The sequence below is a fragment of the Amphiprion ocellaris genome, chromosome 9 (genome assembly GCF_022539595.1).
Source record: "Amphiprion ocellaris isolate individual 3 ecotype Okinawa chromosome 9, ASM2253959v1, whole genome shotgun sequence".
NCBI lineage: Eukaryota > Metazoa > Chordata > Actinopteri > Pomacentridae > Amphiprion > Amphiprion ocellaris.
This window is the reverse complement of record NC_072774.1, coordinates 24,492,202-24,511,898: the sequence shown is the minus strand read 5'-3', so window position 1 is coordinate 24,511,898 and position 19,697 is coordinate 24,492,202. Positions and strand designations below refer to the sequence as shown.

Genomic DNA, 19,697 nt, shown 5'->3' with positions numbered 1-19,697 from the left:
CTACCAGATGACAACATATAATTTCAAAAATAACATCCAGATTCATCCAGAGTGTTTTACTGCTTCCACCGCACTCCGAGTGATGTGGCATCTGAGCCAATTAAAAATAAATTGTGTGAAAACGTTCACGCCCTTCTGTGAGCAGCAGCAGCGCAGCCTCTGCTCTTATGCAAGCCAAACCACTCGGAATTTAAAACACTTAAATCAAAGAGAAGAAATGACACAACGGATGAGAGACGGAACAGGCAGGCACAATAATGCTCAGCCTCTCTTGCATTTGTCTCGTGTCCAAAGTTTCACATAAAAAGGACGTCAGTGCACAAATGACAAATCGACAACAGCTGCAACTGAGACAAGAATTCAGAAACTCTTGCTTTTATTAGAAACAACTGAAGTGAATGATGCGAAGTGAATAATGATCTTCTTTCGATGGTTCCTGCTTCAATATTTCATAGTAAGTGATGATCTCCCAAACATAAAGGGTGTCGTTGCATCCATTTTTCATTGGAGAACAATGCAGTGTAACTGACATACACAGGGAGGAAATGTGCTTACAAAGCATCAAAAGAACTGTCGCGCAGTATGGATGGCTGCAGAACAATATAGGGCACTGCTGGATGGATGTAACAAGCGTCGGAGCTACACGCATCATTTGATCACATAATACAAAGCTGGTGTGTGTGTGCGTCTGTGTGTACGACATGCATCATTTGATCGGGTAATATAAAGCTTTGGTGCCTGTGTTTGTGTGCAAGTTTGCTTGACATGCATCATTTGCCCATATAGTACAAAGCTGCAGGATGCCGTGAGTGTGTGTGACATGCATCAGACAGGTGGGAGGAGTGCATGCATGTACCTGTGTCTCCGCAAAACATGTGACATGCATCATTTAGTTAGAGAATACAAAGCTGGTGCCTATGTGAGCTACAAACTTTGGTTTATCTAACAAGAGGGCTTTCAGAGTGAGAGAGTGATGAGGCCTGTCACTCCTGATCCACACACACACACACACACACACACACACACACACACACACACACACACACACACACACACACACACACACACACACACACACACACACACACACACACACACACACACACACACACACACACACACACACACACACACACAAGCTGACTTTCTGCTAAATTAAGCATCGGAAGAGCCTCAACATCAGGCCGTGCACACACACAAATTCACACACACCTTTTGACACGGAAACAAGCTCACAAACAAGCTTGGAGAGACACTTGTGACGAGGAATATATGCAGGGCACAAACACACGCAGATAAAACGCAGACATACTGACAGAGACACATGTGGCAGAGCAGCGCGACATAAATTGGGGCATGCATTATTAACTGTCTGGGATTTCACAGCTTGTGTTCAGACAGTTGCACCTCAAAACAGCAACATTGGAGAGCAGCACAGGCCGACGGCGTGCACGGCAACAACCGAGAAAATCAATAATTCAACGAATCAGTCAATCAGTCCGCATTTTAGCAGTTTCACTCATGACAAATTGATTTAGCCTTTTATTAAACCACGGTTGCAATGATGAAAAAATAAAAGACTGGCTCATTTATGACGACTAACTGTACATACGCCACCAGTCCACACGTCAACAGAACAGCTGTTACAGGAAAAGTTCACCTGAATTACAGAAAGAAAATTCTCAGCTACCTTTACTGATGTGTAGCAAAGCTGAGACTTCTGCTGTTGTCCTAATTCATGATATTTAAATCTTTTCTTGTGAGTCTTTGAGTAAATAAGAAGAATGATGATGTTTTTTTTGGGATGGTAAAAAGACAACTGTATTGGGGTTGCAGAATAAGTCTCACAGGAGCAAACCAGCGAAGCACCACTACAGGTAAGTGAAAAAAAACATGTAAACCCCTTTATGTTGGCAGCAGAGACAGACAACGTAAACAAATAAAACAAGTCATCCAATAATGACCATTAATCCCAGCAGCCACATGCCTTAATTAAAATAAGAGGTATATTACATGTGAATTCCATTTGACTTCAATGTTTGGGGCAAAAAACATAAAATAAAATGCTTTATGAACAGCCGAATAAAACACAAGGTTAACAGAAATGACATTCATTAAGTACAATAGCTCTGAAAATATTCTGTCCACGTCTCCTTTTCAAAAATAAATACTTTGAAATGAAGATTATACATTAACTTTAATCAGAGTATTATACAGATCAGCTCCACATAGTAAAAAAACAAAACAAAACATAAACTAAGCACAAAAACTCTACAAATAAGCTGCAGAGTGACTGACTGGTTGATCATTTTAACCTAGTGGCTACCATGAATGCGCAACGTTTGTAGAGCATTTCTAAAGCATCTTCTGCATCGACTTTCACTATAATCAATGAAACCGGCAACACCAGGTGTGACAGCAGCACACAGCTCTTGAAATAGGTTAGAAAGCATCTATATTTTAAAAAAGTGAAACTACCAGTATGAAGAAAATGACCACTTTCTATCAAACAGAGTTTTGACCACGCTGTCGGTTGTTTTATCCTTTACAGTCTCAAGTGAACTTACTCAGATTTAACAAACTTGTAGAAAAAAGTGAAACACTACAGAATGCAATCTCAAAATGAAAAGTCACCGTCTTGTTTTCATTCTACGCTGTGCTGCAGATGAAGCCAGTAAATGCAGTTCAGTGTGGCCACAGTAGTCAGACTGTTCTATTACAGGTGAAAATGACATCCTGAATGTATTAACTCACTGAGTCGTGCTTAGTTTATTTGTGAAACAGCTACAACACCCCCAAAACTAGCTTCAAAATACTTATTCCTCACTCTATGGACAATGTCAGGCAGCATCAGTGAACATGTCACATTTTAATAAAATTGTTCAGCTCTTATAACCAAACGCAACAAAAAAAGACCCAACCTGTACTTCCAATAGGTTCTAATTAAAATGTAGTATAACTTATAATTTGTACCAAAAAGCTTGTATAAAAGGAGTTCTGACTGGTGACCTGTTATTGCCCATGAGGTTATTCTTTCTGTACTGACAGAAGAAGACATCACTTTGGTGCATACAAAGTAAAATAACTGCACAGAGGCTCAGTATTCACTCAGTACAGTTTCTCTACAATAAAGGCTAAGATGATTGCTGCCAGTGCGAGTCCGATCCCCAACTTCTTCAGCGCTTCTCGATCCACACTGGAGGATCCAATCAAGAAAGAAGAACCTTGGATTCCATTGGCCAGATGTTCCTGTGGGAAGAAATATATAGATTAAACAATCACATTCAACTAAGACAGAAAGAGCATTTTGATGTGTCATTTATTCTCTACACTGGGAATAATTCACCTCTTTACTGAGTGCAACCCTGTTCCCAAAATTTTCGCTCGAAAACAACTAAACTCCCTTCTCATTTACATTTAGGAAGAAACGTGTTCTCTCACCTAACACTCCTCAGACTGTAAGAGGAAACACTTCCAGTTTGAAAGAGCCACGATGCTCTGTCTTGGAAATCAGCAACAGAATCTTCACCCAGAAGACCTGGATTCACGTTTAATATGGGGATTTTATTCTGAGACTTGTTTATTTACAGTTTTCACTCACAGACTTTAGGAAAATAGCACAGTTGGGTGTAAAATACAACCCTTCACAACACGTTTGAAGCTTCTCTTACATTTTCTGGGTGCCAAGTCCCACCTCGTCTGATATATGACTGTCAAATAAATGGTAAAGATATGTCGATTTGAGTATTTGGTATTTCAGTTGCAGATTTCTGGGTCAGTTGTTGATATTTAGCTGACAGGAATCAAACTGCATGGTAGAAATGCTGTGGGTCAACTGGGAAGTAATTGTTTAAAAATTAGAATTCTGTGATAAAATGCGGCTATTCATGAAAGCTCCATTTCTTCCTCAGACTTGTGGACACACAGATTGCAGCTCATTGCACATCATGTCCATAATTCATAATTAGAGAATCATCTTTAGATTAAATCAGCCGGCTGTGGTCACAAATCAAAGAGCCGGACTTGACAGCAGAGCGGTCGGCGATCCGACACATCAAATGTCTATAATGAGAGAGTTCTGCTCCGTCCTAATGTGCTGGACCATTAAAAGATAAACGATAGTCAAAGATGAAGAAACAGCAGAGCAGGAGGGGAAAAAACTGTCAGTAGGGAAGGAAGATGAAGAACCAAACCTTGACTGTATTTGTTTAAACAAATATCCAGAGTTTGTTTTGCTAAATCAATAAGCCAAATCACAATTTACTCATAAAAAATCCATTTCACATAAGGAGGTGTATTATTACCCTTCATGGATCATTAAAAAATACATCTAATGATGCCACTTGATAGGACGATCCATAGATATGCTGGTGATATTTGAAGAGCAAAGGGGATCCTCCACTGTCTCTTCCTTCTACTCTCACCTTCTGTCTCTCCCCATCTGCTTCCTCTCTAGAACTCAGCTTCACTGGGAAACTCTAGTAATATAATAATAAAAAACTGAATTTTAAATGCAGTTCGTGTTTTGGCATTTTGTGGATGAAAGCATTCATCAAACCAGCCATTTGTTTATGCAAATGAGTGCATTTCAATTATGATGCCATTATCTCTGTGTAAGCAGTTAATGCAGTTTTGTAGTGATCCAATTATTGCAGAGTGCTGTCTATTAAATCAAGCTGATGTTGAGAAGGTGCACTGTGATGTCATTGTGGAAGCTTGGAGAGATATGAGGAAATAGGAGTTATCTTACAGTGTTACAGCAGCACGGCCAGAGTAACACAAAAACACATTTGCTGTGTTTGTGTTGCAGTCGACCATCAAATTAACATTGCTTTGCTGCCATGTTCCTATAAAACTTTGCATAAACCATAAATCTTTAGCCTGATTGTGCACCTAAAGCAAAGATTGTTTTGAGGCTAATTTGAGGGTTTTGAGCATTTAGCACGCTGCTAATCATCAAACATGCAAAAAGATCCATACTGTCCCCCTTTTTCGCAAATTATAAATGCCTGACATTTCCCCAGAAAGGTGTTTTTCAATTTTTCAGCAAAGTTGGCTCACTTCACCATGACTGCATGGTTCAGCCCAGTTCTAAATGAGTTCTTTTAGCATCTGTAGCTGTAAATGCAACTGAGCTGCTGTCATCTACACCTCCTTCAGGAAGAAGACTCTCTCTGCGTGTGTATTATCTGAGTGTGTGAAGTCGAACTTTCCATTGCATCTAACTTTCTCTCTAAGCGATCATTTTGCATGGAAATATTGCAGCTGTTTTTTTTTTTTTTTTTTTTTTTTTAAATTTATGTGCATGGTGACTTTGTTAGGCAATGCTTTCCATCTACGGACAGTATTAATATAAATCAGTGGGTAACATTGAATATTGATCACAAGCCCTATTTCCTCACGGCCTCCACCCTCCCTCACTGATCATCATTCTGTTTGATTACACATTTATTTAGTTTTATCTTAACCTGTGAGAGCGGAGACCTGAGGTGCAATCTGAAACCTAGCCGATTGATCGCTGGATGAATAAATAATCCAACACAAAATACGCGGTCCTTTTAACATGAGCTTTAAATAAATTGGACGAGAGAAGCAACACTTGTCAACATCAGTGGGCGGAGTGGAAATCAATGTGGATGACCTTGTGGTGGTTCCTGCACGTCTCCTCCTGCATGACAGCTGGTTAAACGCCTCATCACCACAGAGGTAAATTATGCAGGGTGACATTAATCAATCGATCTGAATTTCTAGAATAACCTTTAATTAAGTTCACTGTAGGGATAACTGTAGGAGGTTTGGCTTTGATATTCACCACAGATGTATTGACTCATTCTGTCTGCCTCTCCCTTATTGATTTTGTTCGACTATCTATCTGATACATAACAAGTCTTTCCTCTACCTTTTCATCTGCCGTGTTCTTAAGTTAGTCAGAAATGCTGTATACCAATAAAAAAGTTCCTAAGTGAATAGAAAACTTACTGTACATTTGACCAATGTACTGAGAGTATAAAAAATGACAGACTTTGTGGAGCAGAAACACCTACATGCATGTGCAGTATGTAACTGGATGCTAGCACGCCTACACGTGTTGCACACACACGGCTGCATGTTTAGCAGCTGCCTCTCGATCCTCCACGTCACCGCGAACGCTACCTTTCCACCCACTCTTCTCCTCATTCTCCTCCAAACATTGAATGGCTTCCTCTGTTACGGCGCACAATGGAGGATGGATAGTATGACGAACAACGCCTAGGTGACACATCCATCAGTCACCTGCAGTAACCTCAGACAATAGGTGGAGGGAGAATCAGTAACAGAGGTCTGGCTGACACATCGCCGAATCTCAGGATCATCTCTGGTCTCCCTGATGGCAAAAGTGAGACGCTGCTTTGTTGCTAAAGACACTTGATAAAACAATGAAAGTTCTAACAGAATGAGCCGTATGGTGGCAGACCTGTCACTTCACAGTGCAGATCCTTCTAACTGAAGACCCTCTTGACTTTTAAAAAAGGGATAACAAATACACTTCAATAATTCAAATTCTATGGTTTGTAAAGTTCTTTTCAGGTGTTCAGCAGGTTTTGAACATCGTCTCATTCTTTTAAGGATGAATGAACAGTGAGACCAAAGGGTGTCATCATTCACACCTTATTAAAACCTGAATTAATAAGAAAAGTGGCACGCAAACAGAAAATTTCCCCTTTTCTCACTTTTTGAGAAGAAAAGGACCGAAACGAATATTTAATGGAAACTGTGGCTAAAGGAGAGGTGGACTAAGGGCAAAGGACTAATGAAATAGAGAAAAAAAAGTCGAGAACTAAAATCATTATCTTTCTCTGTGCTCAAAGGCCTGGTAAAGTGCCTCCTTCTCTATGTGTCTCTGTCTCTGCAGGTGGCTTTTAACAATGGTGCGCCAGCAGAGAGACTGAATAATACAGTCTAAAATCTATTACTAGTATGAGGGATAAGTGAAAATCCAAGTGCCAGTGGGTGCATGTCAGCACAGTGGGTGGGAGGGGAGCAGCAGAGAGGAGGGAACTGAAAAACTGAGAAGAAATGAGGAGAGGAAGAAAGGCAGCAGGAAAAGATGAGAGATGTGGCTTTCAGTGATAGTTCACCACCTGCTAGCCGGCCTGTTGAGTCTGTGCATATGCCTGTGAGAAAAAGGGCTAGCATTCGCGAGAGTGTGTACATGTGTAGACCTGTAGTGGATAATGTCTCTTCTCTCAGCAGTAGAACAGAGCAAAAACAATCCCCCTGAAAATCAACTAACACTACACCGGAGCTACAGCCAGATACTATTCCCTCAAGGTTCGAAGCTCTCAAATGTCTCTCCGTCTCTAACAAAATACAACACAAAAATCTCCCAAAAGCTACAATGCCACATATGCACCGTTTTTTAAAAACAAAATCTGCCTGGCCGTCTGGCGCAGCAACATATTCACACAGAAACACACACAACACATGATGAGAGCCAGGAAGAACAATGCACAGTGGTCACATTTCTCACATGATCCTCACCAGCTGTCAGTGTCACTCTAACACACAGAGACCAAGGAAGTGTGTTTGTGTGGATACTGTAACAGCCTCCTTAGTCACGGGTGACTCGACAAAGCCACAGCGACAATCAGAGAGTGCTGCAGCTGCATGTACCAGCAGAAAAGACAGACTGATTAATAATTTGTAAAACAGACCAGTTGGTCGATAGACTGAGTTTACAGCAACAAACAAAAAGAGGTTTTTTTTCCCTTTCTCTTGCATCTAAAATTGTCCCTTAGCTCAACTGTCAAACCCTCTGACACAACAACGCATGGACATAAGACAAGCCTTTATTAATCTCGAAAATAATTTGTGTCAGAAAAAAAGACATAAGAAACGCAGGTAGAAAAAGGCAAAAAAGCAATAAAATAGAGGTAGAATACTGAAATAAAATAGGAAAACTAAAGGCTAGAGGCTAGAATAGAAAGGTATACAGTAATGCTGGCAATTGATGTGAACTGAGTGAAATAATGCACATTATATTCACAATGTTGTACATAAACTGACCATGTAATGAAATGCTGCAAATGAAAATGAGGTGTTACACATGATAATGAGATATTAAACATGAAACTGAAACACTGCACCTAAGAAATTAAAATATGACATACTGCACATTACAAATGCACATGAAATGAAACGCTACACATGATGAAGCTACAAAGCATCTTAAATTGTTCATTTTTGACACAACTTGCTTTGTCTGTGTACATGTTGGACCCTCTTTTGCCTTCAGAACAGCCTTAATTCTTCATATAGATCCAGCAAGGCGCTGAAAACGTTTCTACATATTTAATGATAGCATCACTCAGTTGCTGCAGATTTGTCGGCTGCACATCCATGATGCAAAGCTCCCGTTCCACCACATCCCAAAGGTGGTCTACTGGTCTGAGTTCTCATGACTGTGGAGGCCACTGGAGTACAGTGAACTCATTGTCATGTTCAAGAAACCTGTTTGAGATGATTTGAGCTTTGTGACATGGTTCATTCTCCTGCTGGAAGTAGGAAGTCAGGTAGACCGTGGTGTTTAAAACAAGGTCAGTTGGAGCCCAAAGTATGCAAAGAAAATATCCCCCACACCACTACACCACCAGCCTGAACTGTTGATACAAGGCAGGATGGATCCATGTTTTTATGTTGTTTTATGTTGTTTAAGGAAAATTCTGACCATGGAATGTGGCAGCAGAAATGGAGACTTATCAGGTCAAGCAACATTTTTCCAATCATCAACTGTCTCCTGTAGCCTGTCTGCTTCAAGGTTCGGTATGTTGTGCATTCAGAGATGGTCTTTTGTATATCTTAGTTGTATTTGAATCACTGTTGCCTCTCTATCATCCGTCATTCTCCTTTGATCTCTGGCATCAACAAAGAGAACTGCAGCTCACTGGATAGTTTCTCTTTTTCAGACCATTCTCTGTAAACACTAAAGACGGTTGTGCATAAAAATCCCAGGAGATCAGCACTTTCTGAAATAATCAAACAACAACGCCACATTCAAGATCCCTTAAATCACCTTTATTCCTAATGCTGATGCTGGGTTTGACCTTCAGCAAGCTGCCTTGACAACATCTACATGCCTATATGCATTGAGTTGCTGCCATGTGATTGGCTGATTAATGAACAGCTGAATCTAATAATGTGGTCAGTGAGTGTAAATGAAATGAAGACCTGAACTATAAAGACAGGGAGAATTTCATGAACAGTTTGTGCTGGGAATGATTTTGTTTATGCCACAGAAAGTGTAAAAGAAATCAATCTTTTGACTTCTACAATTACAAAACAAGAAATATCTTCTCCGATAAAGGTACATGTTTACACAACTATTTCATGACTTGTTAGTGTGGTATTTCATTATTTTTTAACTTCTGTCAGTTTTCAGCTATAAGTTGTAAGAAGGTCGAGTGTCCAACCAAGAGAGACATGTGAATTTCAAACACAGCATTTTGTCAATGGCTATAAAAGCCTGAACCGACTTTGTCCACTATACTGTCTATGAAGCTGCGTTGTGATCAGGAAAAGATCATGGCAGTGTTACATACACTTTCAGCCCTCTAGTATCTCCATCTTGGCATTGATAGATTCATCAAGTGCACTTACATAACGCACACACCTGACTAACACACGTAAACAAGGATCCTTTATACTCATTAACATACACAACGACGAGTTCAGGATGTTCCCACACAAACAGGTTTACAGTTTCAGTAACTGAATACAGAAGAACACTACACATGTGTACAGAGAGCTGCTGAGTCTGCATGTATGTGTCAGACTAGAAGCTCGACGCTTTCAGGTGCACTGATCTAACATGAACACAACACTCGCAGACACATGCATACATTAAACACTTGGTGGGCAATAAAGTTAGTGCAATATTGAAAAGATTAAAACAAATGCAAGTGGTTCCATGAAAAATGCTGCTGAACATGTCAAAAATACAATACAAGAGACAAGTTCATTATTCTGTTGCACAAAAGGCAGGATTAGATGAAGTGTTGCTGCAGACTGTCAGAGCACAGGTTTACACTATTGTAATGTGGTTTGATCTTGAAATCCTGATTCATGCAGTCTTAGCTTCCTATGATGACATGAAAGAAAAAAAAATAGAAAAAGCAGGAAAAGCAAAAAAACATCACAAAACTTGCAAAACAACTTTTATGCTTTGCTTGAGTTGACTTTATCCATTTTAGAAACAGAGTTAATCAAAACAGGAGATTTTTCTATTATGTTCAAGCGCAGTGAGCATTTAACTCTAGGGCCGCCACGATTATTTGACATAATCAAGTACGTAGATGCTGAAAATGCATCTATGTTAATATTTTTAAACAATGCATTTTTTTGCACTTTAAATCACTATAACTGAAGTTTTTCTTCAGTGTTCAGGCACTTCACTACTGTTTACTTCTGCCTGCGCAGCAGTCTTCTTCTTAGGTGTCTTGTTTAATCACGTTGACGACCATGTCTTTCCACTTTTTTCTATCATACGTTGTCATCATCAGATAGAAGATCAGTTGTGATTTAACTGCAATCTGAAATATTTCTATATAGGTTCTCAAAAAGAATATTTATCTGTAAACAAATTATTGTTTTATGGTTAATATTTCTGTGTCTCTGGATCAAAAATTATTCAGTGAGCAGGAGTAATTTCTGCACCAGCAATACTGATGAGACAGCATGCTGAGATTAAAAGGATGGTAGAAGACAAAGCCACGGGTGACTGTTTGGCTGATTTTTTTCTTCTTTTTCCAAGGAGTTTGTTTACAAGGGCCACTCTGGGGAATGATGGCTATTTTTATGATACCACGGAAGAAAAATCCCAAAAAAACATAAAGTCCTTAAAACAGATTACTCAATAACTAAACACATCCTCTGAGTTTTTTTTTGGCTGAGTGCTTTGTTATTTACATCTTCCATCTGTGGATCAAAAACAAAACGGCATTTCAAGCCCTCTGACATTCTAAATGAACACAACAGAATGAGGTTCTGTAATGCCATTTGACATATTAGGTAGAAACACTGAAAATAGAGCTGAGTGATGTTTTGATGGGTTAACATTTACTCCTTTGTTGCTCTGATTTTGGTTCTTAAGTGCAGGCCATGTAACACAATTTGACATGCTAAATGAAATGCTTAAAATAGCTCCGCTCGCTGTTTTGAAGGCAAAACAAATGATTCGCTGCGAGAGTAAACAAAGTCATGCAAAGGCCAAGCAGAACCTTTTGACATTTTAAATAAAAAAGTTTAAAAATAGATTTGAGAGGATTAACTGTATTGCGACCAGAAAAGACAGCAGCCTAATCTTTGGTTCCTGTTCTCTTCCTGACAATGCCGATGACGTGGAAGCATAACGCAACATCAAAGCAACAATCCAGAACAGTTGCATGTCAGCGCGGAGCAGCAAATAAACAGATCAGAGCGGCGTAGATTTTTGTTCAGGCTTCATTCCTGTGTGTCGGGCGGCCTTGCGTTTTGTCTGTGCGATGATTGTGTGTCTATGGAAGCGTCTCAAACAGCCCGCGGCCACCCGGAGTCTGCCAGGCTCACCGGGGGGGGGAACTGCATCAGCGTATATGTGCATAGAACAAGGATCAGCGAATGTGTATGAGCTTTGTTTTACCAATGAACCAGGGGTGTATGCTATTGTGTTCCGGCATTTATGTACCGTCAGCATTATGATGCAAAGCACAAGCAATCCCACCCAAACACCCACTCATTCTGCACTGCAAAATTATAAACTGATGAGATTCCCAACAGCATGCGCTCAAATATTACTCCAAACAAGTAAAATATTGACACAGGATGGCGAATCTGAGACAGAACTGAGAAGACAGATCTTAATTTCCAAATACAAGACTTTTTCAACACAGAATGCTGTTTATTTGGTAAATTATGGTCCCTTTTGAAGTAAATCAGGCAGTAAAACAGCAAATGTTTAAAGGTGGGACTAAATTTTGACTGACAGCCTCCAAATGCAAGGGTTAAATATTATTCCTCTGCCCCCCTTTGATACCAAACAAGAAAAAAAACTCAAACAGGATGGCGAATCTGAGACAGAACAGAGAAGGCAGATCTCAATTTCCAGTTCCAAGACTTTTTCAATACAGAGTGGTGTTTATTTTGTAAGTTATAGTTCCATTTGGAGTAAAACAGACTATAAATCAACAAATGTTGAGTTCTCTGTGAGATCCATCCCTCGTTCACTACATCCAGTTTTAAAAGAACAAGATGGCGACGGCCAAATTCCTAACGCAAGGGTTCAAAACAGCAGTCCACAAACCAGTGGGTGGAAACATAGTAAAGTTTATCTGTTATATACACAGTCTCTTGTTTATAAAGTGAAAAAATCCACACAGAAAAGATGCTCATGTGGTCTTGTTACCAAAGTTGGAAGCATCTTTCTCAAATAACGAAAAAAAAAAATGCTTGACCTGCAGTCCATCTTTGTTGTTGATTCAATCTGTAAAACTCATCTCTGCATTTCAAAGTTACAGATTTAGAAGCTTTTCCCTTGAAAATACCCCCTTTTTTTTGCCTAAAAGTGACTTAGATCAAACTCTACATTGTTACTTCCTCCAGAATGCGCAGATCTATGAAGTCCCTCTGCAGTCGCTGCAGCTAAGCACACCAGCTCATCTATAACTCTGCTCAAACACTGTAAAACTACTGAAACAGTTTAGAAAGCAGCAAGTGTTTAAAGGTGGGACTTTAATTTTGACTGACAGGAACCAAATACAAGGATTAAATATTACTCCTTTACCGCCCTTTTACACCAAACAACTAAAATACTCACATGGGATGGCAAATCTGAGGCAGTACTGAGAAGACAGAGTAGGAAAAGCTAAAGAAAGAACAAGAGAATTAACAGTGCAGTAGAGATTCATCCATTCGCCTCCATTTTTCTGCTGTGTGGTTATGGATGGACATTGTTCACCACCAGTATTCTTCCTTCTCTATGTCTCTCTCCCTTTTCTATTCTGTCTTTCATACAAACTGTCAATTTGCTCTTGTGGAAGGAGCAGAGAGGTTTTCTTCTGCCTCTCCTATTCTCTTGGTGTTCTTGAGGAAATGTGCTGTGAAAAGAGTTGATTATTAGATGGCACTCCAAGCTGCTGCTCCGTCTCCTGATCTCTCTCTGTCTATTTCACTCAGTCTTTTTTTTTTGGCCTCCTCTTCTCTTCTATCATTTAATTTCATCTGAGGAAGAAGGCCGGTGAAGATACGTTCTCTTTTTCTCTCCTTCACCATGCTGTTGAGTGCTTTCTCTGCTATTGTGTCCTACCAAAAGACTCATTACTGTCCATGGCCTTCTGTTGAAAGTGCTGTTTTTTTTGTATGACAGGCTGACACACATGGGTAGAGTAAGAGAGGGAAAGAGAGAAAAGATCTTCTCTGGACTAAAATGGCATAATCATCATGGACTGTCACAGTACCCCCCCCCCCCAAAAAAAAAACAAAAAACAAAAAACAAAAAAAAAAAACCACATCAACACCAAGCTCATAGTTATTTAACTATCTGACCTGAATGTTTCTGGGGTTCAGAAGGGCCTGAGCCTCAGTGACAATGACAGACTTTATATGGAAGATGGTTGTAGCCTGCTGTCAAAGTGCCTTAAACCTACATTCTTTCTAACGGCAACTCCTCTGGTGGCAAAAAGAAGCCTGATTGTACAGAGGTTTATCAGAAAATGACCCTGCTTCTAACTTGATCTGCTACCTCAGCAAACATCTTTCGAATGAGTTCAGGGTCATAATGTACAGTTTCAAGACTTTTTCAATACAGCATTGTGTTTAATTTGTAAATTATGGTCCCATTCTGAGTAAAACAGACAATAAAGCAGAGTGTATTGCCACCATACTTGAGTTCTCACTGAGATCTACCCATCCCTGATAATGTCCTGCTTTTAAAAAACCAAGATGGCGACAGCCAAATTCCAAAAGAAGTTTCAAAACTGCAGAAGCTTTTTTTCCCATGAAAACATTCCTTTTCTGCCTAAAAGTGACTTTGAAGAAGCTCTGCATTGTTACTTTCTCTCGTCATTCCTCTGTAGTTGCTGCAGCTCAGCACACCAGCTCACGTATAACTCTGCTCAAACACTATTTTAGGCTACACAATGGCAAGTTGTTATACTGTAGTAAATTTACTATAGATGTTAGAACTGGAAACAACTTATGAAGAACAACAATGATGCAGAAAGACACAATCTGCAAGCTGGCAGGAAAAATGTAACACGCAGTCTGAATTAGGGTATCATTTGTACATCCCAGTTTCAAGGGACAAAAGCTCAGGCACTGCGTTGACTAATCATTTCAATCATGATAATTATTCCAGCATATAAAAACACACCATATGGACATGTTAACAAGGTTAGAAAACACTTTCATGGTGTTTAAAAACTGATGCACAAAAACTGGATATCAGACAATAAATTCAAAACTCCCAACTGCTATCTGATTGAATACATCCAAAGTTACAGGTTGTAATTTTTCTATTCTTCTTCTATAAATGTTTGCTTTATAGACATAACCTGTACCAGCTCCAGACCACAGCACAACATTCAAGGTCTGCTCTTGGAGAAAGCGAGCGTGTTATTAGATCGCTATGAATCTATCCTCGCTACTCATCCATCCATTCAGAATTGCTATACCTGAGCATATATTCACACATTCATGCATGTGTTCGTCTGCTCATCCATCAGTCGTGTGCATCTAAACCATCATGTGTCACATCCATCGCTCTACTCTCAAGCCCATTCCAGAGGCTTTCATACTCATCCATCCATCCATTTGGCCACAGTGTGTCAATCCCTCACACATCAGTATGTACGCTGGCTGGTGTGCAATCACCCTGTTAGTCTCTATTTCTGGCACGACAGATCCCTCACTTTGTTCTTCTTTTGACAAATGGACATTATGGACCTTAGTTGCTTCCTCTGACTATCCAATCATCCACTTATCCACCACTTTTTCTTTTGTCCCACTACTCTCTTACATTGCTCCTCTGCATCTTGGATGGAAAGATAAAAGCTCAGACTCTCTTCCTATCACCTCCCAGCTATCATGTACCTCATCATACAATGTCTCTCCTCCTGCTCCTTCATTCTTCTGTTTTTCTCCTGCTCTCGGCCAGAAGCCTGCAATTATGGAACCTTGATGCAAGACATAGAGTATCAGCCTTTCCATTATCACTCATTCACCTCGCACATACATATCCTGTTCAGTATGTGGTTGACTCACAGAGTCCCACAGAAAATAGATGGTCTTCAGATATGTATAGAAACAGTCACCCATAGGTCTATGCACACGTGTATACATGGGTAAGGTTATTGTGGATGATATGTTCAATTAGGGGGATATCATCGAAAATCAACATCCAGATTAACTCTCACATTTAGCTCAGTAATGATTCATTTAAAATGCATATCTGAAAATGTATTTGGCCACAAAATGTACCTTCAAACAAGACAATTTTAGTTATTTGCACTGTGAAATAAATGGATTTGGACCTCAAGTAACATTCGACATTCAATAGAAAGAACTCTGAACCTGTGACGACTTCTCTTCTCCACAATTAGCCCAGTTTTGGCAGTCTTCATTGTCTCTCATGGATGACGTACACCGGTTAAAAAGGTTAGCTGCTGTCAGGGAACATGCCAACTGCATGTATGTGAGTGCACATGAACATAAAGACTGTGAGCACATGGGAACTGAGTAAGCCAGATAAAAAGAAAATAACGCTGATAAATCAATTATTAACTTCACTACAATAACATCGTGAATACAGATGCTCACACAGATGTCAAGGACATCGCATGTACATGATTCCGCTTTGTTTCCAAGCCATTAGGTCAGTTATCACACTGTGCTCACAAGTGCCACTCAGAGTCATAAAGAGCCAACCATAAGAACCAGAGATTACAGATCATCAGCAGCATCTAGAGATAAATTAATATAACACCATGTTAATTGACAATATGCTGTGGACAGCAGACTCAGACGTTAATGAATTTTTCAAATCCACTACTGAATTAAAACATGCTGATCTGACATTAATGGGGGGGCGATTTGGTCATATCACTTCGTTTTTTGATTTAATCACACGATCTGAAGCACAACTTCCCTCCAAAGACGTAGTGAAGCCTGTCATTCAATCGATGCATCCTGCTTTCGCTCGGATTATAAGTAGTGACTCATATTTCTGCTGTTTTGATGCTTTTTTCATGACGTTGCCGATATTATTCATCCTCCATGCCGGATTCTGTTTACAAAAAAATTACACCTCCATGATGCAAAGTGTGTCCATTATCATTCAGTTTCCTTTACAGTGACACAACACACTACCTCCATTGTTTTGAACTGCAGCTTGCAAAGACAGTAGTTGACATCACGGTCTTCTTGTTCTGCTCTACAGCTTCAGTGATCCTGCAAGTTCTGATTGGACAGACCTTAAAGTTTGTAGTGAGTCTGTCACTGTAGAGAAGCAATTTATAACAGTATACTGTGACACATCCATCCATCTATTCATTTTCTCCTGTTTATCCCGAGTCGGGTTGGAGTGGCAGCAGACAAACCTCTCACCAAAAACATACTCCAGTTCCTCCTGGGGGAAACCAAGGCATTCCCAGGCCAGATGAGATATATAATCTCTCTAGTAAGTTCTGGGTCCACACTGGTGTTTCCTCCTAGGTGCCTTGAAAACCTCCAAAGTAAAGCCCCCAAGATGAATCCTAATCAGACAACTGATCCACTTCAGCTGTCTTCTGTTGACATGAAGAAGCAGAATTTACTGTCCAGTTCATAAATTTCTCCTGTACAAACTGATGGCTGAGTCCGATGGGGCTTGTTGGGCTCAGCAGCATGAAGCTGAAACCCAGTGGGTTTTTCAGCTACTGAAGTAACAAAGATTCACTCTTTTCTGCCTTTCTGTCAACCCTTGTCTCTCTACAGAAACACTCTTGTAGTTCAAGGTGGAGATGATGACCTCCCCTCCATGTTCACCTGAAAAAATAACTCACATTTTGACCTGGAACTAGCTGACATCAGGCAATACATAGTGTGTGAAAAGGTGAGAAGAGTGACATGTGTGCATGAATGTATGTGCAAGAGAGCCTTGTGTTACATCAAACCCTGCAAAAATAAGAACTGAAATATTGTGTAAGAAAGTCCATTGAAAGCGTGTGAGCATGGGGGAAAGTAAGCAACGCTTGTGTGTGTGTGTGTGTGTGTGTGTGTGTGTGTGTGTGTGTGTGTGTGTGTGTGTGTGTGTGTGTGTGAGAATGTGTGTGTGTTGTACGAGCTGCAGACTTCATGAGGCAACTAGTTTTACAAGGTCCAGTCTCCACTGCTGAACTTCTCATTGCTGAGTGACGTGTCGATTGGTTTGCTGTGAAACCTTTCTCATTCTTTCTTTTTATCTCACTCTCTGCTATCCATTTCTCTCTCTGCTTGCTTTCCTCTTCATCCGAACCCCCTACCCGGCTCTCTCATGTCTCTGTGTGTTCCTTTCTGCCCCTCCCTCGCTGTCTGGCAGTAAAGGCTGATGGAGTGTGAAATTAGAAAGTGTATCATATTCTGCTCTGTGGCTCCATGTCCTGAGCTATAAGCTGCAGCTAGTCAGAGTGAAAAATAACATGCAGTGAAACAGATACATTAACATGGTTTTGTGTGTGTGTGTGTGTGTGTGTGTGTGTGTGTGTGTGTGTGTGTGTGTGTGTGTGTGTGTGTGTGTGTGTGTGTAGCATGTGTGTGTATGTGTGGTGAAAAGGCAGACAGAGGACAGTTTAGCTAGCCACAGCTTATCTAAAATTACTTATCTCATGGATGATACACTGGTGCTTCTTCACAAACTATAGTGGCAAGCATGGACTAAAAATATGCACACAAACACACCTTTCTCATTTGCTGAGTGCACAAAATCTGAAGACCCAGTTGTAAACACAACTTTCACAGTTTTGCCAAGAAAAGAATACACAGCGAGAGCTTGAAAGATAGGATACGTCCTCACATTACCTTCTATCCTGCAGGGAAAACATCTTATTTGGTTGTGTAATACTGATATAAATGCACCAGCTTAGCAGAATTTCGATTACATTTTGAGGTACGCTCATTCTAGTGCAGTAAGTGTACATTTCATACATTTCTTGATAGAATCTTGTTCATATGAGCAGGAAGAAGTGCTTTATATTTAAAGGATGCTTATTTAGTGAACAGACAAGGTGTGCTGCCTGAACCCAAAGATGCAACATATGTTGTATCGCAATACTCTTGCACATTTGCAGGAGCCAACAAAGTCCAATTCTTTTCTGTCTTTGCCAGTACCAACTAAGAAATGAATCCAAATGTCAGAGTTGCTTAGATTCGCATTGGCATTGTAAAAAACCTGCTTTAATCTGCTTTTCGGCTTCACTTTCTGACCCCATCGTTTTGGTTGGAACTAAATCTGGAGACTTGCAGTTCATTTTTTGGCTGCACAGTGGCGTAGTGGTTAGCACTTTCGCCTTGCAGCAAGAAGGTCCCTGGTTCGCGTCCCGGCTTTCCCGGGATCTTTCTGCATGGAGTTTGCATGTTCTCCCTGTGCATGCGTGGGTTTTCTCCGGGTACTCCGGCTTCCTTCCACAGTCCAAAAATATGCTGAGGTTAATTGATTATTCTAAATTGCCCGTAGGTGTGAATGTGAGAGTGCTTGTTTGTCTATATATGTAGCCCTGCGACAGACTGGCGACCTGTCCAGGGTGTCCCCTGCCTTCGCCCGAGTCAGCTGGGATAGGCTCCAGCCCCCCCCGCGACCCTAGTGAGGATTAAGCGGTGTATAGATAATGGATGGATGGACTCATATTTCTGCTGTTTTGATGCTTTTTTCATGACGTTGCCGATATTATTCATCCTCCATGCCGGATTCTGTTTACAAAAAAATTACACCTCCATGATGCAAAGTGTGTCCATTATCATTCAGTTTCCTTTACAGTGACACAACACACTACCTCCATTGTTTTGAACTGCAGCTTGCAAAGACAGTAGTTGACATCACGGTCTTCTTGTTCTGCTCTACAGCTTCAGTGATCCTGCAAGTTCTGATTGGACAGACCTTAAAGTTTGTAGTGAGTCTGTCACTGTAGAGAAGCAATTTATAACAGTATACTGTGACACATCCATCCATCTATTCATTTTCTCCTGTTTATCCCGAGTCGGGTTGGAGTGGCAGCAGACAAACCTCTCACCAAAAACATACTCCAGTTCCTCCTGGGGGAAACCAAGGCATTCCCAGGCCAGATGAGATATATAATCTCTCTAGTAAGTTCTGGGTCCACACTGGTGTTTCCTCCTAGGTGCCTTGAAAACCTCCAAAGTAAAGCCCCCAAGATGAATCCTAATCAGACAACTGATCCACTTCAGCTGTCTTCTGTTGACATGAAGAAGCAGAATTTACTGTCCAGTTCATAAATTTCTCCTGTACAAACTGATGGCTGAGTCCGATGGGGCTTGTTGGGCTCAGCAGCATGAAGCTGAAACCCAGTGGGTTTTTCAGCTACTGAAGTAACAAAGATTCACTCTTTTCTGCCTTTCTGTCAACCCTTGTCTCTCTACAGAAACACTCTTGTAGTTCAAGGTGGAGATGATGACCTCCCCTCCATGTTCACCTGAAAAAATAACTCACATTTTGA

General features: G+C 40.5%; 1 protein-coding gene across 1 annotated transcript in view; it reads right to left on the bottom strand.

Annotated features, from left to right (window-relative positions):
- Nucleotides 1–342: 342 nt before the first annotated feature.
- cdkal1 (CDK5 regulatory subunit associated protein 1-like 1) overlaps nucleotides 343–19,697 on the bottom strand; it is a 262,057-nt gene continuing 242,702 nt past the window's right edge. Inside the window, exon 15 of the mRNA XM_023276824.3 lies at nucleotides 343–3,249. Coding sequence (XP_023132592.2) covers nucleotides 3,109–3,249 — 141 coding nt within the window. The 3' untranslated portion in view covers nucleotides 343–3,108. The remainder of the gene's footprint in view (nucleotides 3,250–19,697) is intronic.